We start from the raw sequence: 27,757 nt of genomic DNA, 5'->3' as shown, positions 1-27,757 counted from the left end.
GCGAGGGAACGTAAAGACCTAGTCTGTCTTGCTCAATAACTTCAAGAACTCATGGTATACAGGAAAGACATGAAAAGTCATCAGCTGACTCCATGCAGATGCTTTAGGTCCCTGGTTCTTGTGGGATATTTTGTGAACAGGCAGGATAGGGTAAATAAGGGGAGGTGGGAGAAAGCAGTCTCCTTATTCAGGGAGGCATGTGGTATGCAAGACATTATAGGCTTTTTACTCTTTCCTTGTTCTCCATGTACTACCCAGTTAACTCTACAGTCATCACAATCTTTATATATCGGTAACAAGTAAATGCTGCCCTAATAAAAAGAACTATGCTTCTATAAAATCATTAAGAGAAGTAATACTTTAAGGTGTACAACAATGAAGAAAAGCAAGAAGAAGAAAAAAAAAAAACAGATGACTGCAGGGCAGCTTCTGGGAGACTGGTGAAATATGGGGTTCATTCTTGTTCTCACTCTCTGCTCCAGGTATCCTCATCATGATGTCCATGTGTGACGAAGTGCATGTGTACGAGTACATCCCTTCAGTCCGACAGACCGACCTATGCCACTACCATGAACTCTACTACGATGCAGCTTGTACCTTAGGGGCCTATCACCCGCTACTCTATGAGAAGCTGTTAGTGCAGAGAATGAACAAAGGTTTGCAGGACGACCTGTATCGGAAGGGGAAGGTCATTTTGCCAGGATTCAAATCTGTCAAGTGCCCCAAACGAAATAATTTCCCACACTTGTAGAAGAGAGTCCTTCAGAAACAATGTGCAATAAGGTACTACTGTCGTACTATAAACAAGGAGAGAATACTTGAAAAATCTATCTTAGACCAATCTAGTCTTGAGTCTATAAATTGTAATTAAGTAGCAGGCATGAGAAATACTTCTTTTCTGAGCCTGAGTATTTATTACTGCTTTGCAAATAATTAAAGAAAAAAAAGAAAAGCTTAGCTTATGAAAAGTGCAGAGGACATACTTAGGCAGAAGTATAATGTATTGTTGTGGGTGTGACTGTCAGAATTTGTCAGTGGTCTCTTATGCCACATATGCTAAATTGTAACTTTTTTTCTAAATGAATTTATTTAACTGTTAAATCTGGCATTGTGAAACAGCCTGTATCGTTCATGTACAGAGCTGCCAGTTGAACAGTGCAGCATTTCTCGTGGCTCCATGGGATTTTCACACTCTCCAAGAATGAAGTAATTGCTACTCTGAGCTGGGTGTTCATTGATTAGAGGAGACTTTTAATTCCCATTCACACACAGGTTTAGTTACAGGCTTCCAACAGTATAGGGGGCCTTGTGCTGTTTATAAAGTCAATGCAGACACACAAACCAGCTAAATCAGTAAAACTACTGGATGTAGCTTTGATCACAGTGCTTTGGTCACACCATTGCTCACACTGTGTGGGGCAGAGGGAAATGAGAAATTTCTCACTTTTGTAGAAAGCAACAAATATATTGGTAACTTATTGAGGAAAAAAAAAATTCTCCCTGAGAGGCCCATGAAGAAAGTGTGAGGGAAATTATGCCTTCCCCTGGTGTGCACAGGTAAAAACTATCCAAAGAAAGCCAAGGGAGGCTGTGTAGCGCACATATCACACTGAAAGCAAATGTAGAGGGAGCTCACCTTTCTGCAGCAAAGATAGCATTCAAGATTATAGACATCATTTGTTAGGCATTTCATTGTGATACAAATCAATTTCACTTGCTCACAAGTTACTGCTGTTAAGTATAAGGAGTTGTCTGACAAAAGAGGATATCAGCTTTTTTTCTTTTTTTCTTTTTTTCTTTTTTATTTAACCTTTGAAAGGCTATACCCCAGAGAAGCTGTAATGCCTGGAAAAAAAAAAACTGACTGTGGATTGCATATGGAGATAATTTAATGTTTTCCTTCGTAACACACAATGAGAATATTCTCTAAGGCTGTTCTGCAAATCCACCTGAACACTAACACATTTAAAACAGTACGACTTCAGTTTCAGATTTTCAGATTTCAGATGTTGTTGTGTTATTCTTTTTCCTTGTTTTTTTTTTGTCATTTTTTCCACACAACTGTACCCTTTCTCTTAGGGTAAGTTAAGTAGAAAAGTATGTGTCCAAAACCACAGCTGTATCCTTTTTATGTCCATTCAGTAAAAATGCAAACAATTCAAAGAGGCACTGAAAAGAGTAGCTGAGTTGAGTGGTTGTGGTGGAAAGTATCTTTTGTGTTTTGTCTTAAGCAACAGGAAGGCAATTAAAGAGTGCAAATGGTATTAATGACTACTTCCTATTCAATAGTAATGTAAGTATCACCAGAGAATTCTTTTTCTGTCACTCTGCTCTTAGGGACTGATGATTTTTCCCTCCTCAGAAGTGAATAAAATGTCTTCTGTGGGGCTTAGCTTTCTTTTCCTATGTAGCCTCGTAATTTGGGCTATATGGTCCTCTAAGATTCCTCTTGTTGACAGAAAGTGTGTCCAGATGGTCTAAAAACTGTACTTCTGTGTTGTGTGGATAATCATGTCCATGAATCATTTTGGTACATATTGAAATGAATGGTTTTTATTTATGTTAGCCTTAGACTCTGGATATATTACATAGTGATTTTTTTTTTAATGTTGTAAGTCAGCAGCTTTTATTCTTAATAACGCTGTTATTTAATCTTGCAGAGAAAAGATAACCTACTTAGAGCTATTCTATTTTTCCACATGCTTGGTAACCTGTTTGCAAAACATTTGAAGTCTGAACCAGTACTGTCAAATATGTCTCTCTCTCCAGTATGTTGGATTAGCTACAACATCTTTGTAAAGAAAGGGAGTTGATTACCTTTCTAGGACTAATGAATATACTACTTTTCCATAAACAGGAAATGATCAAGTTCTTAAAAAAAATAAATAAATCACTTTGGTCTGCAATCACTAACCTTAAACTTTGTTTTCCACGAAGAAGAAAAATACTAACTGTATTACTCAACTACCCACAGCAGGATTATGTTGTATTACTCCCTTGGTAATCTGTCAGAATAATCCACATATCTGTTGTACAGAACAGTGGAATTTTACAAGGTCTCATGTTAACAGGTGATGAACATACCTACTTAATACATCATTTAAATAACGATGCAGAACCAGGTCTGAGACATCAGAAAACTAACTGTATATTTTTAATTTACTGGACTCTGCACATTCAAGCCCTTTCAGCAGAATCTTGTTTGCCAGTATGCCAAGACTCTTTAACCTTTGAAGATAATTACTGGAACTGTTTCCAGGAGAACGTGGTGTGTTCATGCCAGCTGCATCCTGATTTATACAGCAGTCAATCAATGCTCCTTCCACTAGTGCTGTGTGGGTGCTGTAGCATCACCTTAGAAGATGCCACAGAGCTGTGCTGCCAGCAATTACTTCCTTGCAATGGAGGAAGACCAACTTGTGATGCCCATCTTCTTGAAAAAATAAGGACCCCAGGAGTGGCTTCCCAGGACTGGTTTCCACTGTGATGTTTCATTGGTCTGTCTGATCAAACACCTGGTGGCTGCTTAAAGAGACTTTATTACCCTACCATGTCTTGTCCTTCTTTTTTTGACACAAGTGCAAGTGCACGTGATTTGCTAACCAAGGGCTCACCTCCACTTCGTGCAACAGGGGAACGGGCAGAAATGAAGAGGGAACATAAAGGACCTTCAGAGGTGCTGCCTTCACCAGTGCATACACTCTCTGTGGCTTTGGCGTTGGTGGCTTGCATGTGAGCTCACCATGTATTTTTGCATTTACAGGCGTATTTCGCTGTCCCTCAGAAGGGCAGAGAGGTCTTTACAAAGATTCATTCAACTTGAAACGATGAGTGAGTGTGTAGTAACACTGAATCTACAAACTTTTAATAATAGTAACATGTGAGAGCGCTGGTTTTAGATACTTACATTAAATGCAGACAATGTGAAAGGAAATGCATTTTCCCACCCAGATATCACAGGGTTGTGTGGTGTGTTGTTTTTTTTTTTTAATCTTTTTTCTTTTTTTTCTTTAAAAAAAAAAAAAGATATAGGCATGGCTTCATAGCTCTTCTGTGTGGCTATTGTACACTAACAGAGAGTACCATAGGCAAGGGAGGTCTGCACAAGCCTGGCTCTTGACATGTGTCATCAGCAAAGCAAATGCTAGGTGATTCCTGAGCTCCCTTCACACATGGTACAATGATGCAGGTTTTAAATGTATGGAGGTTTCCTGACAAATAGGAATAAATTGCCTTCAAAAGCTTTAGAGACTCTTTTCTGTACCGTGGTGCTGTGGACAAAAGTTGCACTTAGTTGAAACAAAACAAACACAGCAGCATCCTAAGTAAATATGCTGAGTTTATGTTGAATTGCATTATGCTCTTTTTCCCACTGTGAATTCTTTTTTGACTTGTGGTGCTCTATCCTTTTATACATTCAGCCTTTGGATGGTTAAGTCAAGGTATTCTTCTGTTTATTAAAGAAAAATTATGACAGATTTTGCCTCACTTTGAGCCAAAATCTTTCTATCTTTCTAATTAGTAATTGTTCCATTTGTTTATAGTTCTAAAACTTAACCTGCGCATAAACTCACAGTTCAGTTTAATGTAATTCCTTAAATTAAACTACTAAATCTTAAGAAATATGCACGTTAAGACAGAGATTGTTTACACACTCTAATCTGCAATCTCTCTGTACAAATTTAACTAAATCATTGCTTGTCTTTGATCAGGACACTTTCTTTGATAAAAACATCCAAATTCTGAACTTGTTCCTACAGATCTCTTGGCAAACTCAACAAAACCAAGAGAGTTTTTTACTTAAATTAAGACAAGTATCTACACTACATGGTTGCGCAGACAGAACTCAATGATTTTGGAAGTGGATTGACCTAAATAGGAGTTCAAAATAGATGTAGACCAGCTCAATGCATAATGATTTTATTATTATTATTATTATTTTTCCCCATTTCCTTCCTCCTCAGCAGTTCTTAAGGATCGAAAATACCACTTGGACAGTGACATAGATGTACCATGAAAAGAATATTGAATGTATTGACTGCAAAAATAAATGGCTACTCCTTTTCCCTTCATGCTTTCTAGAATTGATGAATATTAAATAAATTAAATTGCTATTTGAAATAAGTAATTCAGAAGACTGTAATTGGAAAGCATCTAGATATTTCCTGGAAGCTATCCTCTCACATGCAAGGAGGATACCTGATTTAACTGTTTGAAAATTAAAGTAGCCCATGTCTGGGCATACCTGCATCATTAAATGAATTTTAACACTATAAATTTCTTCTCTCTGCCTTAGTGATCTGATTCAGAGTATTGTTCTTGAAATAAGCTTTGTGTGTAAAAGCCTTACATTTATCCATATCATCTCATCACTCGTAATATGTAGTCATCAAACTATTCAAATATAGACTGTGTACTTTTTTAATAGCTTTGAGAATTATTTTGTATGATGATTTTTTTAAATGAATGTGTACTCTAATAACAAAGCTTAAAATTTTACAGGAGTCACATTTTTAAGCGGTGTTTGTATACATTTTAACACTTTTTATATTTTCTATTATGATTTTGTATATTTTTATGTATGCACAGTGTACAGATTTTTTCCTGTAAATAAAACATTGGTTTTCATTTGTTTAAGAGTGCTCGCCTTTTCATACTGGCTTGAGTGAATGACACTGAACTGTAGATGGCATGAAACAGGGAAGGTAAATGACATTGATCTCAAATTGAAATGGACAGATAGGCTGCCAGCTTTCAGTAAACTACGGAAAATGGGAAAAGTTCTAAAGACAGTTTTATTCTAAAACGAATGTGTCTACCTGAACAGGTGTTCTAGGATTCCCGCAGGAGGACATACTATGCTGCTACAGCTTTGACGGTCAATTTCTTAGGATAGTCTAGCCCTCTAAGGAGGTCGTGCTCTGGTTACTTGATGCTGCACTCAAAATGCTAATAAACTTAAGTGGCTGTGCCATCCTTTCAAAGAATCCAGCATCATGTCTTAGCATGAGTATAATTTTTAATTAATTATGAAATAAATGAAAAACAACTTACCGAAGGGAAAGCATAAGTTGCTATTCAGTCTGTGATGAAGTACCATACAATGTAACCAATATAAATCTGCATAAATCCATGAATGTGAGGCATTCCACTGCTTTTGGTAGCCTTTGAACTATGCAGTGGCTGAAGTAGGGCTAACAGAGGTGGTATAAACTGTTTTCATCCCAGACAGTCACAGTGACTCCATGCCTACAACAAAGCTAGTTGCACATCAGTAGAACGTTAAGCGTTTGATTGCCATCATGTAAACTCCTGGCAGCCAGTAATCATGCAGCTCATGCTTTGTATTTCACCACCTCCTGGCAGGCAACATTGAGGGGATAATTACTATATGCCATGATTTGCAAGTAACACCTCTCAGAACAATGAGCTACACTAGGGGAAACTGAGTGCTGGGATGCATGGAAGAAGCAACTAATTAATGCTTTTCAAATCCTTCAACTTTGCTTTTACTCTGTTTTTTTTTTTTTTCTTTCATTAAAACACACACAAAGAAAAAAGATCACTGTCTTGCATATGATAAAACACTCATTAAACGTAATTGCTTATGACATGGGAGAAAACATTCTTGTCTCACAGCATGTCCCACATGCATACAGACTAGTACATCAGTAGCAGGTGAAAACCTATGAACTATATTGTGTTGGGTACAGAGAATATCTTGCTCTTCTCCCTGTTCTTTGGCAGTGATGACTATAGAGGAGGTGTGACATTATTTTTCTGATAGTATCTCAAGGAACCTCAGAGGCAACTGATTTTCAGGTTTCATTCCCAAAATCAGACTGCTCCTTTCTGAACAGTGAAGGAGTCATCCTTTATCTTTTTATTCTTAGAAATCAGCTGTGTTTTCACTTGAGCAGCTCAGAGGGGCATGGTTCTCTGACAGGTAGAGCTTCATACAGTCATTTTGTTCTGTTTATTGTCAGCTTGCCTGTTGTCATCTGGCTGAAAGACACATCTCAGAGGATGATTGCTCCAGCCTGCTGTCTTGACTGCAGCATGAACCTGTTGAACAGCTAGACAAGCTGTGGAGGAGCCAGTCTTTTCCTGTAATCACACCCTCCACTTTCTGCAGGAAACTGCACCTGCAGCAGTGATGATTAAGCAGCGACTTACTGTGGGACTACTTCATCAATCAGTATGAATAGTCATATGCACAGTCTACTAACACTAGTGGTTTGGCTGAACTTCTGTTCTTGCCCTTCTAGCATCTTGGTTTTCTCAGGGTAACTGGTAGATAATTTGATTGTTTCATTGGAATAGCATGAATTTATCTGCTGCACATTAAAACCTATCGATGTCTACTCAATTCATGTACCTGTCTTTAATATTTACATTCCACTTTCTTACAGTGGTAAGTTACTCCAGATAGTGTACTTGAAAGCAATTACTTCACTTTTGTGGAAGTACAGCCTGAGCCTAAGCTTCAAGCCTTGCTACCCAAAGCAAGTAGAAGTGCATGTCCTCTTTCTTTTGGCTAAAAATATGCAAATGTTCAAATAAATAAGTTTGATGGACATGCTAACTGGATGCATTAAAATGTCAGGGAATTAATTGTCACGAAGTAATATTGTATGCTTGTTTTTTTGGTTTTGTTGCTGTTGTTGTTGTTGTTTTCCCAGAACCAGAATAGCCACCAGAGAACTGACAGCACAAAGTAAATTGTGATAAATTGTGGGGGAACTATAGCTGATTCAACTGCTGTATTCTTAAAAATTACACAATTGAGGAAAGGGGTTCAGGGGAAGGAAGTGGGAGAAACAAGTAATGAAGAAGTACAGCAAAGAAGGAGAGAGAAACATAAAAAATGTACTACGCCATTTGGAAACGTTTGCAGAACTGCTGCTTTTTTTCCTAATGTTCAATTGGTTTTGGCTGCTTGCTTTCTTATTTTTTTATTGCACATTTAAAGAAGAACCCAACTCAACTGTTGTTCTTGCTTCTGCCAGGCTTAGTGTGGTGGGATGTGATTTCAAAATGAACAACTAAGGTAGACTTATGAACAGCAATTGACTTCTGCTTTGCCTCAGCTTCTTTGTAAACACAAGTCCCATGAATTGAACTCAGAAAAGACTAATGTCAGCAGAGTTATGGGATCACATTGCTACACTCTGAACAACCTCCTCCATCTGCTTATACTTGTCTCTATGACAAGTGAAATAAAACCCATTTCCTCTGGTAACCTGTTTCTGTACACAAATACGAATTAAATACCCTCTTGCTTACAGGGTGCTGACAGATAAGGGATAATTGCTGTAGCCACAGCTCCTTATATACTTGTGAGAAGACTCCAGAAACCTTGAAGAGTTCATGAGGACAGGGAATAGACATCACATCTGCCTTGATTTTATGGGAGCAGCCAGAGGGAAAAATTGCTACCAGTGTTGACTCCAGGCTGTGTCAGCTGCTGTTAATTACCTTTCTCCCAGACAGTTTTCTGGCTGTGACTGCACTTCCTGATTAAAATATCTTGCTGGCCCACCTTCCAAACAGTGTTCTTTTCCACAATCAGTCCTGGAGTGCTGATGCATGTGATGGCCTGCCTACAACCTGCATCACAGCCACCATGTGCAGCAGGTATGTCTCCTGTGCTGGTGAGGTGCTAGGGGAAATGGAAGAGGTCTGTCTGGGGCGTTATGGATTGTGTTCTATAAGGATAAAAGTTTTTTATATTATTTATTTATTTGTTTGTGTCTTGTATGCATAGTTCAGTCATTCTTATAGCATTTCAAACAAACATGACATGAACATGCTTCAAGAGTTCCTGACTTATGGGTTTTCTGATGTTTTGTAGACTAGATGGAGTTCCTGATCCAAAGTATCTACAACCCAGATTAAGAGAGTGAGAGTAGGAAGGATTTTTGGCATATTACAGTGAGAAATTTAGACAAAGCAGAGATACTTAATGCATTTTTCACCTCTGTCTTCCACACCAGTGATGGGCTCTGGGACCCCAGCTGTCCTGAGTTGGAGGGTTGTGACTGCAGAAATGATAAACTCTCAGTCAACCCTGAACTTATGCTGGATTTGCTGCTCCACCTGGGTGCATATAAGTCTATGAGGCCTGATGGAAATCATCCCACGATACTCAGAAAGCTGGCTGATGTCATTGTGGGATCTCTCTCAATTGTTTTTCAACAGTCTTGGGAATCCAAACAAGTCCCAACTGACTTGAAGCTGGCAAATGTGGTCCCAATTTTCAAGAAGGGTGAGAAAGATCCTGGCAATTACAGGCCTGTCAGTCTCACTTCAGTGCCTGGTAAAATTACGGAGAAGATTATTCTGGGAGTTACTGAAAAACATCTGAAGGACAACATAGCCATTGGTCAGAGCCAACATGGTTCACTAGGGGAAGGTCATGTCTAACAAATTTATTTTCCTTCTATGACAAGATCACCCAGCTAGTTGACCAAAGGAAGACAGTTGATGTAATCTTTCTGGATTTCAGTAAAGTTTTTGATACTGTCTCTCACAGTATACTTCTGGACAGAATGACCAAAATACAGTTAGATAAAAGCATACTAAGATGGGTGAACAATTCGCTGATGGGTTGGGCCCAGAGGGTTCTTATAAATAGAGTTACATCAGGCTGTCAACTACCAGGGTTCCCCAGGGCTCCATTTTAGGACCAGTCCTCTTCAATGTTTTCATAAACAATTTAGATATAGGACTTGAAGGATTTTTGAGCAAGTTCAAAGATGATACAAGATGGAGTGGAGATGTTGACTCCATCGAGGGTGATGAGGCCTTGCAGAGAGATCTGGACAAATCAGAGAGCTGGCAATCACCAGCTATATGAATTTTAACAAGTGCAAGTGCCAGATTCTGCACCTGGGAAGGGGCACCCCTGGCTATACGTACAGACTAGGGGACAAGATGCTGGCGAGCAGCCCTGCAGAAAGGGATCTGGGGGTTTTGGTCAAAAGCAAGTTGAACATGAGCCAGCAGCGTGCCTTGGCAGCCAGGAGGGCCAACCCTACCCTGGGGTGCATCAAGCACAGCATTGCTAGCCAGCTGAGGGAAGTGATTGTCTCGTTCTGCTCTGTGTTGGTGTGGACTCACCTTGAGTATAGTGTGCAGTTTTGGGCACCACAGTATAAGAAAGACACAAAGCTACAGAGAGCATCCAAAGGAGGGCAATAAAGATGCTAAAGGTTCTAGAAGAGAAGACATGAGGAGTGGCTGAAGTCACTTGGATTGTTCAGCCTGGAGGAGACTGAGAGGAGGCCTCATCACAGTCAACAACTTCTTCACGAGGGGGAGCAGAGAGGCAGGCACTGATCTCTGCTCTCTGGTGACCAATGATAGGACCCAAGGGAACGTCTTGAAGCTGCAACAGGGAAGGGTCAGAACGGATATCAGGAAAACGTATTTGACCAAGATGGTGATCGGATACTGGAACAGGCTCCCCAGACAAGTCATGACAACAAGCCTGCCAGAGACAAGAATCATTTGGACAATGCTCTAAGACAGATGGTCTGATTTAATAATTTTTTTTTTTGGGGGGGGGGAGGGAAGGTGGTCCTTTGGCAACTCAGGAGTTAGACTCAATGATCCTTGTGGGTCCCTTCCAACTTGGATATTCTATGATTCTATACCTTTTCTGCAAACTAAAAACACCTGAGGTTTACCCCCTAGGAGTAGTGTTGCTGCCTATGAGGAGTGTGAGACAGGAGGATCATATGAAATATATCCTGAGCACAGAGAGGGCAGATGTATGGACTACCAACCAGGAGGAAAAGACAGGGAAAGTTTTGTTTAGGGCCGGTTTCTGAGCCTGGTTTTTCAGACAAGTGGACAGCTGTATTTGCCGAAGCTTCCATCTGAATCAAGCAACACTATTTTCCTTCCATAGCAATATCCCTCTCTGGACGTTTGGGGTCATTTTCCAGCAACTTTCAGTGCTTGTTCTTTTCTATACAAATGAAATTTTAAACTATCTGATGGACCTAATTTAGACTTTACAAATACATGGGGCTGAACATAGGTATCAGGCCATTAGGCAGTTTAATGAACACCTGAAGCAACCCAGGAACAGCAGAGATGAGAATAAAACAAAGCAATAATCTGTTGCCAAAATAATACCAACAAAATTATTCCATGGTCGAAGAGCAGGGAAGGCAGAAACGAAAGATCACATAACAATGTCTGAGAAATATTACCTGATTTTCATGAATATAGCATACTATTCAGATAATCCCTGATCATTTAAAAGTATTGTGAAGATAAGTCCTTGTGTAACATGCATTCTCATATAGAGTAAACAAAGTCAGAGACCAAAGCTGCATGGATCATAAACTGGGGATAGTTATTTTGTTAGAGGAAACAATTTAAGAGAGGCTTTCATTTACTTATACTTCAATGCAACCAGCATGGCTGCTGAATTTCCAGGAGGCTGTCTGTGCACATGAAAGCACAATATTAACAATGCTACTGCATCTTCATTGCACATTGCTTTAAGAAACCCCTGATGCTTTCAAAAGGGTTTATTACTGCAGAAGAAAAGACCGATTGTAATATTTATCTCATACTAGCTCTTCACTGGCCTTAAGTAGAGCTACTAAAACCTATACTATATATAAAAAGGGCAGCTTATATGAAGTTAATTTTTTCCTACCTTAAAGGAACTTAAGAAAGAAGAGTTTCCTAAAGCAGTGTGAGGAACAAGAACACGCAAAAATCTTCAGTGAACAGCAACAAAATGGACCCTGTCTCTGTTTTCTATTCTCATTTCAGTAAGTCAGAATTGTTTAGGGCTTTGCAGTATGATTGATGGATCCTGACTGACAGAGGCAGCAGCAAATTTACCAGTCCCTACAGTAACATTTTATTTCATGAGAAGAAATGAAGGGTCTATTACTACTGTAATATGTGATGAGTGATTCCAGATCATTTTGAAATAACTCTCATTTTGCTGAAAGTTCAAATCATAGCAACAAAAATTATTTTGACACTTGAAAAATGTATGTGTTTATATAGTCATCATCAATATGTTGTTCTGCCTACCTGTTTTCCTCTTGCATTTTCATTTCTTCTCCCATAGACTCTGGATCAACCCATAAGAATTAAAAGAAAGACTACAGCTAACTGTGGTGGACTTAGACCAGTATGTACCTGTCCCAGTTCTGTTATTACTAAAGCATATGCACACGTAGAATTGTACGTAGTATGTAGAATTGTGACCTGATTGTGTTCTTGTTGCCCTGGCTTATGAGTGCTCTATCCTTAGCTGTAGTCTGTGTGTAATGCATATTTAGGGAAAATAGTTCTTCAGGATGTTTCTTACACAGCTCCACTTAGGCTGAGACCAAGAACACCACACAAGGAAATCCAAATCCCTTATTTTCATTAGATTGTTTTTGTATCACCATACCATTGGTATCTTCCATTGTGAATTATTCAGGCTTTTTTTGTCTGAGGCTGCATCACTGTCTTACGCTCTACTAATACACAAACACACACACACACAAACCTTCAGCAGCTTGTGGGCATTTTATCTGCTGTAGAGTAAAGCAATCTACCTGCTAAATGTGGTCAGATGAGTTCACAGCAACTTTCCTCAGCACTACTTTTCATACTGCCTCTGGCTGAAATGCAGGTTATTATGAGCCCTCCCCTTTCAGTCCCCCTCCACACCCCAAAATTCCCACATCACCTTCCCTGTTACTACACTTCCTGTTGTCCAAAATGATTCTTTCTGTTGGTTGCGACAGATGACATTCTAGAAGGCCTCTGATACGGTAACGATGGAATAATCTTTCGATTACCAGATACAAATCCTGTTGTTAAATGAGGACTCTTGTTACGGAGCTCACACTGTTTTTCAGACAATGAGAGCTGCAGCATGGTAACTAGTGGGTATGAGGGATGGGAGCCAAGTCATTTTTATATTTTATCTTAACCTCTGTTTGCATTCAATTAGGAGTTGATTTAATCCAAAACAAAATTAAAAAGCATTGGGAATGGTTCAACTTGTGACCATGTTGTGATAGTATCTGTTTGTTTTCATGTACTACTTCACTCTGCACTGGTGCAGCCTTGCCTTGAGTGCTGTGAACAGTTTTGGGTACCACAATAAAAGCAAGACATAAAACAGAGACGGTCCAAAGGAGAGCTATGAAGATAGTGAAGGGTCGGGAGGGGAAGACATGCAAGTAGTGGCTGAGGTCCCTTGGTTTGTTCAGCCCCGAGCAGAGCAGGCCGAGGGGAGGCCTCATGGCGGCCTGCAGCTCCCTCACGAGGGGAGCGGAGGGGCAGGCGCTGAGCTCTGCTCTCTGGGGACAGCGACAGGACCCGAGGGAACGGCATGGAGCTGGGACAGGGGAGGGTCAGGCTGGGGGTTAGGGAAAGGTTCTGCACCCAGAGGGTGGTCGGGCACTGGGACAGGCTCCACAGGGCAGTGGTCACAGCACCAAGCCTGATGGAGTTCAAGTGTTCGGACAACGCTCTCAGACACAGGGTCTGATTTTTGAGTGGTCCTGTGTGGAGCCAGGAGTTGGATTCGATGATCCTTGTGGGTCCCTTCCAACTCAGGATATTCTATGATTGTATGATAATAAATAATACCACAGAACTGACTGGGTTGAGAAATCAGAATTTTTGTTGTGAGAGAGAATCTAATACTTCTCAAATTTCTTCCAAATCTGGGACAAAACCAAAACAAATTAAAAAAAAAAATCCGGACAAAAGCTTGGACTGGCAAAGTATCCAATTATAGGCAGATACCTGCAGGGCACAGTTTAGACTCACTCTGCCTGTTTTCCTATAAACTGGATTTCCACACTGGGCTACATTTCGCTGCATTTTGTTCTCTAGCTAAGCCACAACTCTCCTGCATTTGTGCATGGGACATGCAGCGTGGGAAGGGAGCTTGATCTGTAAGGATAAAGGACAGCATTTCTCATTGAAAATAGATTTTACAGGAACCAATGTGTAGAGGCTTAGGCAAGGAAATATGTCCTGAAATTGAATGTTTTGTCCTTAAGTTTTCCCAGCTGAAAATACAGTTGGCAAAGTTAACAGCTTCAAATTTTGCAGAAACCACATTTTGCACAGAGCAGATGCTTTCATGGAAAATTTCTCAACAAGTTACAAAATTGCCTGTTTTTTGTTTTATAACTTGCATAGAAATCCCTTGAATTTGTCGTTGGTCATCACTGAGAGAGAAGATGGTAAAAGTGAAAAGAATGACGTACACATTTTGGTTAACTTTGAATTCCTCTTTCAGTATATTCATATTGGCCTAAATCCAGTACACACAGAAGCCTTATCACTCTCTGAGTTGTAAGGTCCTGAGTAATATTTCCCCCAAAGGAATAAAATGCTACATCTGGACCAGAGTCATCCGTAAAATACTCAATTTGCATAGTTGTACCCTATATAACAGACCATGACCATACACCCATTTCTGAAAATCTGGTCATAATTTAGTCACAGTAAAGGGATTTAAGAAGTCACTGTAGAGCTGTAGTTCTTTTTTTTTTTTTTTTGATTTAAATTCAGAAAATAACAATAATCAAGGGAGTTAAACACTGCAAATAAGATGACATAAACAAGAAATAACTCCTAATGCATTGAAGCGTTGGTCCTTTTCTAATATTCAGTGAACTGCTAGGAAGTTGTTTTCCAGATGAAATACACAGTCCCAAGCATGATTACCAATAAGCTTATAATTTAGTTTTTGAGTTTGTTGTTGTTGTTATTATTTGAATTTTTCAAAACCTCAGAAAACTAAAAGAGATATTATAAAAGAAAATAAAAGAGGAAGGCTGGAGCATTGCCTTTGCCACTTCAGGTCAATGCCACAAGAATGGCCCATTGCCTACAGAGCAAGGGAATGCAATTAACAAAAGTCAGGACCTTTGCAGGTCTGTTTTTGCCATGACTACATATTAGTGATGGCAACTGGACATATTTATGGTCACTGGCATTTGCATAGTATCAAGGGCACATACTTTTGTATCATGAGACTGTATATATAGCAAACAGTACTATTAATGTTGTTTTTAATTGTGTTTACATTCGATGTCAAAAGAATGAAGTGCCTTGATCACTAGAGAAAACTAAAAGAACTGAACTTGTTTAACCTAGCAGTATGAAGAAAGTCATCTGACTGCTGTTTCTGAGTATGAACAGAAGACATCCCAAAGAATAAGTTTTTTTTGAGTAAACCAGGAATGAAAGATTATAAACTGGCTACAAGCAGACTTTGTTTGGAAGTTGGCTGACTAGACACCTGAGGAACAAAGCTCTGCAATGCCTTCTGGTTCAAGAAACAAGGAACATCAATTTGTTTTCAGTCTCACATGGTCAAATTTCTTAATGGGATTAAAAGGTGCAGTTTATAATGAAAAGGGACCTAATCTAATGAATTACAGACCTAGTAGATTTCTATATTTTATGTCACATATTCAATACTGTGGAAACCATTACATCCTTGAGTACAGTAGCTTCTTTGTCCTGAATGGAGAAGGACATCGTGATTAAATCATAGAGTTATATAGATCTGAATTAGATTTGTCATGCAAGTTCATGAGGTTTTAGGCAGTAATCTAACCTTTGATACTCAAATTTCTTCTGCTGCAAAACTAGGATGATGATATTCACCTGCTTTATGAGGATAATGAGGATTAAATAAATTAATTAAATATTTATTTAGAGGAAGCTACATAAATGCTGAAAAATTCTCTGATTAAGAAATCTCTCTTTTTTTTTTTTTTCTCTCCATCACCTAATCTGAAATGATTATTGCTTGAATTGTTAGCTGGATACATGACTGCAAAGATATAGCTGGTAGACATAGTAAAACACTGAGAAGTAATATCAACTGACAGATGAAATACACCAAAACGTCCTGCTCTGGATAAAATTATAGTATTATGCCACTGCTACATCACAAGAGATTACTCAGTGATTGAACAAGAGAGACAAATGAGAATTTCTATTACCTCCAGGCTTACACTTATCTTTTCAAATCTTTTTCATCTGTTGAATTTGATAGTCTTCATAAAGCAACTAAACTCTTTGCTTATATAATTGGTTGCATTGTCTTACAGATTCTGTTTTCTTCAGATGACATATGCTTGCATACAGCTTTGAAAATAAAGGCTGCAGCAAATATATAGCTGGAGACCTACTTGTTAAATGTGGACATGTTAGAGAAAAGCAGAAACATTAGAATTAACACAGAGAAATCTGATGCTAAATTAATGTTTGACCTTCAACAGATGAATTTTAGTGTTGGCTAAAATTCAGTCTGATTCCTGACCTGGGGATGCAGCTGAGAGCACTGCAACAGAAGCTCCCTGTTCAGTGTCACCTGGCAATGTTATTTGAAGAACAGCAGAAGTTCAGCCTACCTACAGATCCTGTTCCCCTTTGTAGGACCTTATCTGTCCGCACCAAACTTGGAAATCAGTCCAGAAAAAAAACACACCAAAATGCTAAGTGCTTACACTTAACTTGTAGATCACTCTGAAGTACTAGCAAGACAGAAACATCATGGTCATTATACCTTATCCTTTTTTCCTGCATTTCTCTTATCACTGACTGAACTGTTGACCATCCTAAAGCCCCTTGAGGACAGACACACATGTGAAGACAGCAAAGAAATATTGATTTGAGTTTTTGCTGGTGTATACTTGCAAGAGCAAACAGGATACCAAGGGGCCTTGCTTATATGAATCCCAACACCTTTTATTTAGGTGTGAATGTGCCATATTCCTTGCTTCTATGGTCATCTGAATACTGCAAACCTCCATTTAACTCTCAATCTACCTCGTAGGTTTGATATTACAGTTGGAAGTGTGTGAAAATGGCTGATTTTAAATGGTGTCCTGAAACTCCCAGCACAACCACAGGCTGATCATGATAGGTAAGTGCAAACAATTTGCTGAAACAGTCTTACTTGTACCAGAGAAAAGCTTAGGGATGTAACCCTGCTTATTCTTTGAATTCTTAAACAGTTAATTGTTTCATTCCCTTTGTACAGTGACAGTGATTTTAGAGGCTGAATCTTTTCATAAGGGTATTTCCTTGCTATCCACCAAACAGGTACCAACTTTAATCTCTTTTCATACAATCACTACAGTTAACTCAATTTCCTAGACTATGACCCTTTCTACTGACCTGTATCACCTGCAAAGTTGTCAGGAGAAAGCTGAGGCAATTGTCCTTCTTTTCTGAGCTAATTTCAATGAAAATGCACTAGGGTGGATGAGACAATTTTAGATTTCAACTACATTTTAATTTTAAAATTTGAGTTGTCAAAAGGGATCACAATTTTTACCTGTTGCAGTTTACCTGCATAATGCCTAGGGGCTTATTCTAAATGAAAATGATAACTTTAAGCCTCAGAATAAGCAGTTTAGCCAGCAAGGTTTACAGAACACGTGAGATAATAAAAAACAAGTGATGCAGAGTGCCAGCTGACCAATGCCTAGACAGTCCCTGAGCAACAGCAGCCCCTTGGCCAACTCTCTCTACTTTTTATTGCTGTCATATGGTAGGGAATATCTCTTTGGCCAGTTTGGGTCACCTGTCCTGGCTCTGTCCCCTGTCCCCTCCCAGCTTCTGGTGCACCCCCAGCCTACTCACTGGCAGGGCAGCATGAGAAGCTGAACAGTCCTTGGATCTGTATAAACACTGCTCTGCAACAATTAAAACATCAGTGTGTTATCAACATTATTCTCATCCTAAATCCAAAACACAGCACCATAACAGTTACTAGGAAAAAAAGTAACTCTATCCCAGCCAGAACCAGGACATTGCCCTTCACTTTCTCTGTCTTCCTGAAAGGAAGATCTAAGTGGACATCATTTCTGTTACTGTCATCCCTGATACTAACTAGCCCAGTAAACACGTTTATCCTGTGTTTGTGTTTGTTCACGTTTAATTGTTTCCATATTTATTTAGTATTTTGCTTGACCTGAGTTTTGGTGACCTGGCTGCCTGCTTGCTACTTTTCATGTAGGTCTGAACAAACAAGTCGTAAACTCTTCTGTGATGTTGAGGCTGGTCCAGCCCTTGGAAAGCATCCACAGGACAGGCAGGATAATGCTGAACATATTCAGCCAGGTTGCACCAGGAGTGTAGCCTGGGACAGCATGATGTTAGCTGGGGCTGCTAAATGTACTTGTAACCCTAATTAAATAGGTTATTTATCTGATCTGATCTTTTTGTCATAATCTGAGAGAGAAATACCTAAAGTAATTCTGAACTCACTGTGTGAGATGCAATTGTACTTTATGACAGCTGTAAAGGTGCCCTTGAGACGTCTCTTCCTTTTGCCCCTCAACTTTAAAAAGTCATACTACTGCTTGTTAGGTAATGCAGTGTCACTTCTTTATGTCACTATTATATACCCAATATCAGACCAGATAACAGTGAAAGAAGAGATTAAAAAAAAAAAAAAATCATTTATTAACATCTTATTAACATCTACATGAATTTTAATGAAAAAAAATAGCAATTTATAGCAATAAATCTTCTGATAAGTCCACAAACCTCTAGAAGGTCATGAACTTAAAAAAATGGGATTTATTTTCAGGACTTAATAGATATGTTTCAATTTGTCCATAAAATGAGGTTTAACACAATTGTCTCTTTATTGTGTACTGTCTTTCCAGATCTGTCCTACTGTGTTCTCATGCAGCTAAAGTATCTTAGTTTTCCAAGGGGAAAAATGAGCACTTTAAAAAAAAAAAAAAAAAGACAACAAAAACCCATTAACTTACCCACATATTCCTGCAGCTTGAAGACTGAAACATTACCTTTTGTGGGAAATGCTGAAAACTGCACAATACCACATGAAAATTGACTGTGAAAATACAGCTGTTATGTATCCAGCTGGGAAATGTTAAGGTTATTATTTTCTTCTATTTTTCTTTATGACTGTCATGTGTAGACTCTGTTTCCCAAAGTGCATATGCATTTCTCCCTGCTCGGCGCATAAGGCAAGATCAAGATGGACTGAAAAGGGCTGTTAGAAAACTGTATATAAGGTGCAAAAATCTTATCCCTAAAGAAGGACTCGTTTCAAGTTCCACAGAGGCATTTGAAGAGGGGTTGGCCTGGTAGTGATCCGCTTGGTGAGCGGTGGGGTGGTGGTACAGCTCCCCACTGCAGCCACAGCACATCTGGGAGGTGTCTGACTTGTGACCTGGGTCAGTGCCACCTCTCTGGATGGTGTGTTATCGCACATCCAAATGCAGCTAAACAATATGAAAATGCCTTTCCTTTTTCTCACAGTTGTAACCTACTGGGGAAACTCCACTTCCCTGCTGGGTTAACTCCTGCTTATCACACATTGGTCTCCAATACTGTTACCTCACCTCTTTATAGCCTCTCCGTTGATGCTGCCAGCTTGGGCCCAGGTGGCTATGTTATATCACATGCATGAGCAATGAAGATAAATATGAAGAAAATGCAATGCGTGAGCAGCCCTGTTGCAGCAACAAGGCTGTGTGCCTAAGTGCTCACTCATGAGAGAAGAGAGAAGCACAATTGCACATGCTGGCTCCAGGTCTTGTTGAGGAGCACTCTTAAGTACATTATTATTCACATCTCATTGTGCATCAGAAACAAATAACAACAACAACAACAACAAATGCAGAATTCTTTGCAGTTGGCTTAGTTTGCTCATTCTTTTAATTTATTCGCCCTCACCAAGCCCCAAAACATGATAACTTTGGAAAGGTCACAGTATTAATTATTTTCAGACAAGTTTGTATATTCTTGTCAGCATCACTTCTCCAAATCCTTGGGGAAGGTGACAAGGTCCGCTTCTATTTTTATAAGTGTAGTGATTTTAATTCACTAAGTCAGGGTAGAAATCAAACTGGTAATCAGTAACTTCTATTCACATCTAAAACAGCCCTTCCCTCACATTCTCCCTCCTTGCTTTTGCTCAGAGGTACTTTCTGACACCAGAAATAGGACACTGATTATCACAGTGTTGGAGTGGTTATTTTTTTGTGTGTGTGGGTTTGGTTTTTTGTTTGTTTGTTTGTTTTCCAAACTGCAATATGCAAAACAGTATTAGAAGTGCTGGTTTGAGTTTCAGTAGTCCAGGGAGACATAGGTGTACTGCCTGAGTGACTAAATGTCTGGAAATAACTGCTGAAATCATGTAATTAGTCTGAAGCCCATGAACCACAGCTGAGCAAGATCATTTCACATCAGCAAAAGTTGTAACATATAATCTGATCAGGGGCTTCCAAGTGATTGTTTCTAGAGATCCTTAAGTGATAAGGTTTCATTTGTCTAAAATTTGGCTGTCAATTGCAGTGAAGCAAATTCCTGTTTTCTCTGAGTGCTACCTTGAAATTATGTGAAATAGCAAGTGCAGACTGACTCAGTCTCAATACCCACTTCTCATTCACAGCCATACCCTCTCAAGCACTTATTATTCGTATCTCGACTTCTATATCAATAAAAAATGAATGAACTTCTCATACATAAGATAAGGCTAACGTGAAAAGCTGCTGCACTATTGTGTTATCCAGCTATTGATGCCTAGTTTTCAGTGAAGTATGTCCTGAAGTACAGTTACACCCATCAGAAAGTTTTGGGTTTTTGAGTTCCTGTTGTTCTATGGACTACAGGAAGGCAAGATGCCCCTATCTGTGCAACAGCAAGTCCATGGTTGTGGGGAAGCTGGTATCTCTCTGGTGAAGGCTTAACAACTGCTTGTATGTAACATGTGGAAGAGGAGGTTTCTGTCAGCATCACCATGGTGGAAGGAAGGAAACTGAAGCTGTCATAAATAACTTGTTGGGGTAGCTGCATGGGTGGAAGTTTGAAGATGTTACTTCAATCTCAGGCAGTTCAAGCAGTTTAGTGCTTTACAGCTTTGTCAGTGAAGCTTAATGCAAGCCTGGAATGATGTTTTTAGACCAGCAATGGTCAGCTGAAACTATGCCTTTCTGTGCTCCTGGAGAGGAGCAGCAGAAGGACAGCAGCATAAGCCATGAGGTCCTGCATGAGGGAGTCCCTGCCACTGGAAAGAAATTCACCCCAGCTATTTTATCACCTCAGGTCAGTGCAGAAGGAACCAACAAAGGTTAAACTATTTTTTTTTTTTTATTATTATTATTTTTCCTGGGGTTTCTGGACCATGAAAGTGACTCAAAACATGTTCAAGAGTTAATTTAAAGGTGTATTCTGCAGGATGACTTTTAAGGCAGGCTCAGAGGGTGGCAATTCCACGATACTCCAGATTGCTTTATGACAGATGGAAGCTAACACTGTGGCTGCAGTCAACCAGTGCTGTTTTGCAACCTTCAGAGCAGGTCCCAAAGCAAAAAGGTTAGCTTATGCACAGAGACCTAGAGATTAAGCCATATGTTCTTGGTGTATTTACAAAATGCGTGAGTAAATAGCCTACTGTTGGCATCTTGTATCCAAAAGACATGACCATGAAAAATACAGGCTAGATAATTTTTGTTTTGGGATGCACCAGCCTCCCATGACAATTCTCAGCAAAACATGAAGCCCAGAGAAGCTAAGTGCTGGGAAGGAGAGAACTTTTCCCGAAGTGTTAAATTTACAGAAAGGAATGAGGAAAGCTACTAAGTAGCTGAGGTGCTGTGAATGCACTTCATACATAGGACAAAGGTATTTAACTCTTTTTCCTGGTCTGAAAGGAAGGTGAACAGATGGATGGATGTGTTTCACCTCTTGTGAGTGAAGATCATTCCTCAGTTTCACATAAAAATAGTTATTTTACTGCTAATAAATAATGGCAAAACAAATGAGAACTGAGAACTATTATTTTGGTTTTATTACAATGAGAATATTTACCCCTAATCTGACAAAGCTCCTTTTCATAAATGATCTTGTCTTGATTTCTGTAACAATAAGGAAGGTAACTATATTAAAAATAAAAAAATAATAAAAAAATTCATACAGTGACTACCAGCTGGCAACTAATGATCTGCCCTTCAAACTTATTCAACTACTCTGTCCCTTTGCATTTTTTGTTAAATGATGGCAACTGCAGAACAGCAGGCAGTGGGAAACAGAAGAATTATTCTCAAAGTTCAAAGAGAGAAGTCTAATACATTGGTCTTGCATATCACTGGAGACTAAGAAGAGATATTTAAGAAACTGTTTGCAGTTCCCTGCCAGGGTGCTCCTGAGTAGTTACAAAGTCTTTTCAGCTCCTGCTGCTAAGAAATTGCCTGCCTTGCCTCAGAATGGTCCAAATGGAATCCTCCCCCTGTAGACAGATCATCCAGCATTGTACTTCTCTTATAAGAGATGATAAATTGGATCAAATGTCAGCCTCATATTGAGAAACAAGTTAAGTATTCACAATTTTCTCCTTTTTATCTGAAAGAAACAGCTACTGCAAGGAAAGAGTGATTTTTGGACAGCTTGCTACATTCCTGTGATGTGCAAGCATCCAGGCTTTATTCTTGCTAATCAAGTTTTTCCCAACAGTGAACCTTTCCTCTCTGCCTCAGCACACCCACAGCAGTGTGACTATCTCGTAAGCCTTTGATGCTGCAGAATACAGAGTTCTCAATAACCGCCTGGAGCACTTGGAGAATATAAAAACAGCCTTCTTTTGTTGTGTTTATATCTGTGGCTGCCAGGTTGTCACCACTGGTAATTGTGCTTGTGATTCTGTTCTTGAGACATATGGAGGCACCCAAAGCTCTACACTGAGTTCACGTGTTTTAAGATCCATATCTTTACCTCAGCTTCTGTAACCCTGTTGTCTGGGATGTGCTCTGTGTGTGAATACAATGCCAAAATGTACTTGCCTTCTCTGTTACAGCTTGCTCTAGTGGCCGTAGCATGGCCAGATGATCTCATGGAAGTTAAGGACCTAATCAGTCTAAGTGCTCAGAGAACTCAGAGAAGCAAGACAGATGCTGCTGTTGAGAAGTTTCCATAATAACTGCAATATGTAAGGGAAAGGAGAAAAAGTTACAATTTTGTTTCAGTATTAGCACTTTTCAAATGGAGCTCTGTGTATTTTCAATGTCAGCTTAAACTAGACTTTGGAAAAGAAGTCCTAGCTTTGGGGAAGGCAAAAATATTTTTTCCTTCTGATTTCAGGGAAGTTTCATGTCTTTTTCTGGGATTTTTCCCTCAGTCTTCAGGAGCATATTAATTCCTTGTTTAAGAACTTTATGGTAGATGAAGAATAACCTCAGACAGTGGCAAAATTAAAATATATTTGGTTTTTATGTTCAACTTTTCCTTTTCCTAGGCTTCATAATAATAAAACACTGCTGTTGATAAATACTAAGATTAGGCTCCAGCATACACCAGGCAAAAAAAAAAAAAGGACAAAATGGGTTTATTTGCTATATAATAGTGCAATAGACACAGTGAGAACAGGAAATTCAGATCAATGTTTAACACACTAATGTAATCAAAAAGATAAAATGTTTTCATAACCTATGTGTATTTTCCAAACATCTTACTGCAAAACACTTTTAAAACTTCCAGATCTGCCCTTATCAAACTTCAGAGTCAGAGTTGTCAAGGTAGAAATTTTAAGTTCACTTTTCTGTACTGAAAATGCCATTTACAGGAATGAGGCACCTCAGCTAGATCTAGGCATTTTAAAAGTGTTAGAATTGGCCTTGCCCCTCAAGAGAAAAAAAATTGTTCCCTATTTTGGCATATAGATGAAGTGGGAATTTAACAGAAAGAAATGTAGAAGTTCATAAAAACTTAATTGAAATGACCTTTTGTTTTCAAGTGGATCTGTCAAGAAAAATGGTAAAGTGTGTTCAACAGGTCTTCTCCTTCAGATTGTTTTCAATGTCATGAAACCCTTTCCTCTTCTTGACCCTCTTTTCTTGCACCTACATCCCCCAATATTCTTCTTTTGTAAATAGATTCCATTAAATTTGACAACACTGCAGCATGCAAATTAACACACAAGTCCTCAGAAGAACACGAGCAATTTCAGTAAGCAGATGTATATCTGTTCTTGCTATTTAGCAACATAATATGTTGACATTTCCATCCCAGGACTCCAGTGATATTTTTCAGCCCTGAATGCCCTTTTCCCAAAGACACATCCACAGGACAGGTAGTCACAGAAGTCAATAATGCCTGACATACCCTGAGGAAAATATAATTTAATAATAACATATCTTACCTGCTTATTCATAAGTATGTAGATAATGGGATTGCAAACAGTGCTGCTTTTTGCTAAGATGGAAGGTATGATGCTTGCAACTGGAGTCACCACACCTGGCTTACCAAATGTTGCAAGTAGTGCTATAACTCCATAGGGAATCCAACACACGAGATAACAGATAACTGTAGCGATCACCATGAACAGTACGTGGTATTCTCTTTTGCGGGCAGTGTTCTTGTGGATTTTTCCAACCTAGAGAAAGATGAAGGAAAAAAAAAAAAGGTAGGACTAAGAAGCTGAGCAGCTCTTTTTATTGTTTTAATAACCCTGGGACTCTTGATCTTAGATTAGCAATGACAATCAACATTGTAATTCCAGAAACAAATCAACATCAAACCCAAAAGTGAGAGAATGCAATGGGAAGACCTTCATTGTTTCCATCGGACACTGAGGAAAGCCCCACAGATATCATGCTGCATGCCAGCATAACCCAGAGTCAGAGTGGAGGTTGGAGCAAAAACAGAAGTTACCATCTAGTTTTTACTAATTGGTAGGTCATCTCCAGTTGCTTTTTAGGTATGGTATTCTCTATAATTGCACAATATTTTCACTCAAGTTATTCCAGTCCACAAGACTTGCTTGAGATGGAGAAGCATTATGAAACACATGAGAACCAACAGAAGCATTTTCTGTTTGGGTTGTGGAAACAGCAGAGCAACGTTACGATTGTGCTAATGCTCAGTACCTTTGCCTTGGACGTTGTCAAGGCTTGGGTAGACAAAGCCTTGTTTGGCCCACTGTAATGTTGGCAATGGTCACATGAAGAGTGTAGCACTAGAGAAGCCTTCCAAACAAGACTTTATGAACTTTCAAGTGGTAGGATTCATTCTTTATAGATTATCTTTTGCAGGTAGTTCACCATTTTGATAAATAAGCCTCACTCCTGCTAATCATCAGAATAGTGGTTTTTTGTTTGTTTGTTTTGTTTTGTTTGTTTTTGTGTGTGTGCTCTTAAAAATGAATAAATTAAGCATTCCAAATATTGACTTAGTTCGGTTATCGTGTTGTTTTGGGGAAACGGAAAGGAACTGGGTAAACAGGAAGCACAGACTTAAATGATCTGTTTCAATGCAATGGTACAGTAGCCCATCTTGCTGTCATGAATTTACCAATAGTTATAGTCTGGTTATAGCTGGACACATCCAGCCTTGATGAGGAAGTATTGAAAGCCTCTCTGCACTTCAAAATGTTTTCTTCTTTGGTCTGTTCTGGACTAATGCATCATGTCCTTTTGGAGTCTAGAGTCCTAAGATGGAGGTTAAACATTAATGTCTAGATGTTATTTTTAACCCCTGGTGTAAATACATTTCCCTGCAGACTACTACTGAACACTGGCTGATCTTCCTAAACATCTTTGCAGCCAGCAGAGAAAGACAAACTCTTCAAGGAAGCTAATTTTGGTTCCAGTCTCTCTCCAACAGCTCTAGATAGAGCCTCAGCAAACTGGTCTCCAAAGGTTATGGTTAATTCCATAACTTCCCCCCAGCATGTGTTTAGCAAATCCAGATGAGCCAGCAGGATTTCAGGAAGTATTCAAACGTTTAAAATAAATCAATCGAGTCTGTACTCAGCCAGATGTTATTTATATCCACTTTAAGGTCTCTTTGCCTCAAAGTGCAGTTCTTGAGAATAAACTGCACCCAAGGGAACTAAGTGCAGGTAAAACTACAAACTACAAAATAAGCAAAAATGCAGCTCCTTGAAATGAAATGCAAGCAAAATTTATCTTAAAAAAAGAAAACAAAAAGGAAGGGAAGGGAAGGGAAGGGAAGGGAAGGGAAGGGAAGGGAAGGGAAGGGAAGGGAAGGGAAGGGAAGGGAAGGGAAGGGAAGGGAAGGGAAGGGAAGGGAAGGGAAGGGAAGGGAAGGGAAGGGAAGGGAAGGGAAGGGAAGGGAAGGGGGAAGGGAAGGGAAGGGAAGGGGGAAGGGAAGGGGGAAGGGAAGGGGGAAGGGAAGGGGGAAGGGAAGGGGGAAGGGAGAAAGGAAAAAGAGGAAGCCACTAATTACTTGAGTCTAATGTCATCTCTTGTGGCCAGGTGTGCAACTTTCACATGTTAATATAGTGTGAATACTGGAAGCTTTACATACCTCTTTGTGATGTGGGTATTTTTTAATAACATATTTGATTATGTATTAGACTGTGAGTATAAAACATATATAGTACCTGTGTTAGTATATATAGAAGACAAAGTGATATGGTAACACTTGGTTTTAGTTAACTATGATTCTAGTCTTCTGGAGTGATTGGTTCTACCTGGAATTTCAGTAGAAATTTTCGTGTTGGAAGTAAACAAAATGCACACAGACTTAGTTTACCAAAAATTATCAAGTATTTTTTTTCTGTGTAGTCTCCAATGGATTAGAAAAAATAATAATAAATTGCAAAATATAATTTGTCCGTTCTGAAAACATTGGAGACTTTTTTTTTTTCAAGAAAAGAACTTGTATCTCATAATTACTTTAGCTTGACAAGAGGATTGATAATAGATAATGGTCCAATCCTGTCCTGCTTACTTGAGCTAAATTTCTCGTGACTAATGGCAATTTTGTCTGCAGAATACAGGATCTCTTGCTGGCTTCAGCTATGTTGCAAGCTTACAATTAACCCAGGAATGCGAAGTCCTAGCTCAGTAAAGATCTTCAATAAAGGCAGTAGCACCGGTCAGCACATTTTCCCTCTTTGTTTAGATAAGATCTCTGTCCTAAAGAGTTTGCAAGAGTTTACTCTGTGCACAGATGAACTACAGATGAGAAATAAGGGAAGGAAAGAAGTGTAAATGTGAAAAGATTGTGCAAGAATTTTGTTATACATCCTTCTGTTTTTACATCTTTAATTCATTTCGTTAAGAAGGGAAGCCTATATCATCGCTGTGTCTGTTTTAATAGGTCTGTCTGTTGGTTCCAATATCTTCCTTACAAATTTGAGTGATGTTCTGAAACTTAGGAGGTTGACTTAGTGTTTTTGATACTGAATTCTTCACGTCACTAGAGAAGAAGGATCCTCGCTGATGTTCCCATTAAGAAGAAAAATGTAATGTGAGATGAACTCGTTAGACACCAGAAAATCTACTCTAATTCAGGTTTAATTTTAGCACTGCTGTTTGTTTGTTTGCTTGTTTTCCTCTAATTTTCCTTTTCTGATCATTAAAAATGAGAAATCTCTGATCACAGCTGTTCCTAAAACAGGACATTCATGTGTCCCTAGGGTCTATGAAAGATGACCTTCTGCTGCAGTCTTCTATAATTGAGTTTAAAAACTCATTTGTCGTGAGACAAACCCATTGGAAAGCAAATTTAGTTAGCTGTCATGCTCATGGAATCTTTCACTTCCATGTTTACACCAAGGTATACAATCATTCTGATTTTCATGTACCTCATATTATAATTCTATAATATGATTTACTTACAGTCCAGTTCCTGGGATGAGCAAGTTAGAATTTCAGGCTTTTTTTGAAAGTATAGTTATTTTCAAAAGTATATTTCCATTCTCACTGTTGCAGAGAAAAGATTGAAAGTATGGAACTGCAGATAG

General features: G+C 39.0%; 2 protein-coding genes across 11 annotated transcripts in view; one reads left to right on the top strand and one right to left on the bottom strand.

Annotated features, from left to right (window-relative positions):
- Nucleotides 1-2,262, top strand: part of ST6GAL2 (ST6 beta-galactoside alpha-2,6-sialyltransferase 2) — a 179,007-nt gene extending 176,745 nt beyond the window's left edge. For all 10 annotated transcript variants that reach the window (XM_080571996.1, XM_080572002.1, XM_080571999.1 and 7 more), the window contains one exon: nucleotides 483-2,262. In XM_080571996.1, coding sequence (XP_080428122.1) covers nucleotides 483-751 — 269 coding nt within the window. In that variant the 3' untranslated portion in view covers nucleotides 752-2,262. The remainder of the gene's footprint in view (nucleotides 1-482) is intronic.
- Nucleotides 1-27,757, bottom strand: part of LOC308184714 (pinopsin-like) — a 93,277-nt gene that overhangs the window by 2,481 nt on the left and 63,039 nt on the right. Inside the window, exon 4 of the mRNA XM_080572074.1 lies at nucleotides 24,185-24,418. Coding sequence (XP_080428200.1) covers nucleotides 24,185-24,418 — 234 coding nt within the window. The remainder of the gene's footprint in view (nucleotides 1-24,184; nucleotides 24,419-27,757) is intronic.

Source organism: Anser brachyrhynchus (assembly GCF_964034855.1).
Source record: "Anser brachyrhynchus genome assembly, chromosome: 1".
NCBI lineage: Eukaryota > Metazoa > Chordata > Aves > Anseriformes > Anatidae > Anser > Anser brachyrhynchus.
This window is presented reverse-complemented; position numbering and strand designations above follow the sequence as displayed.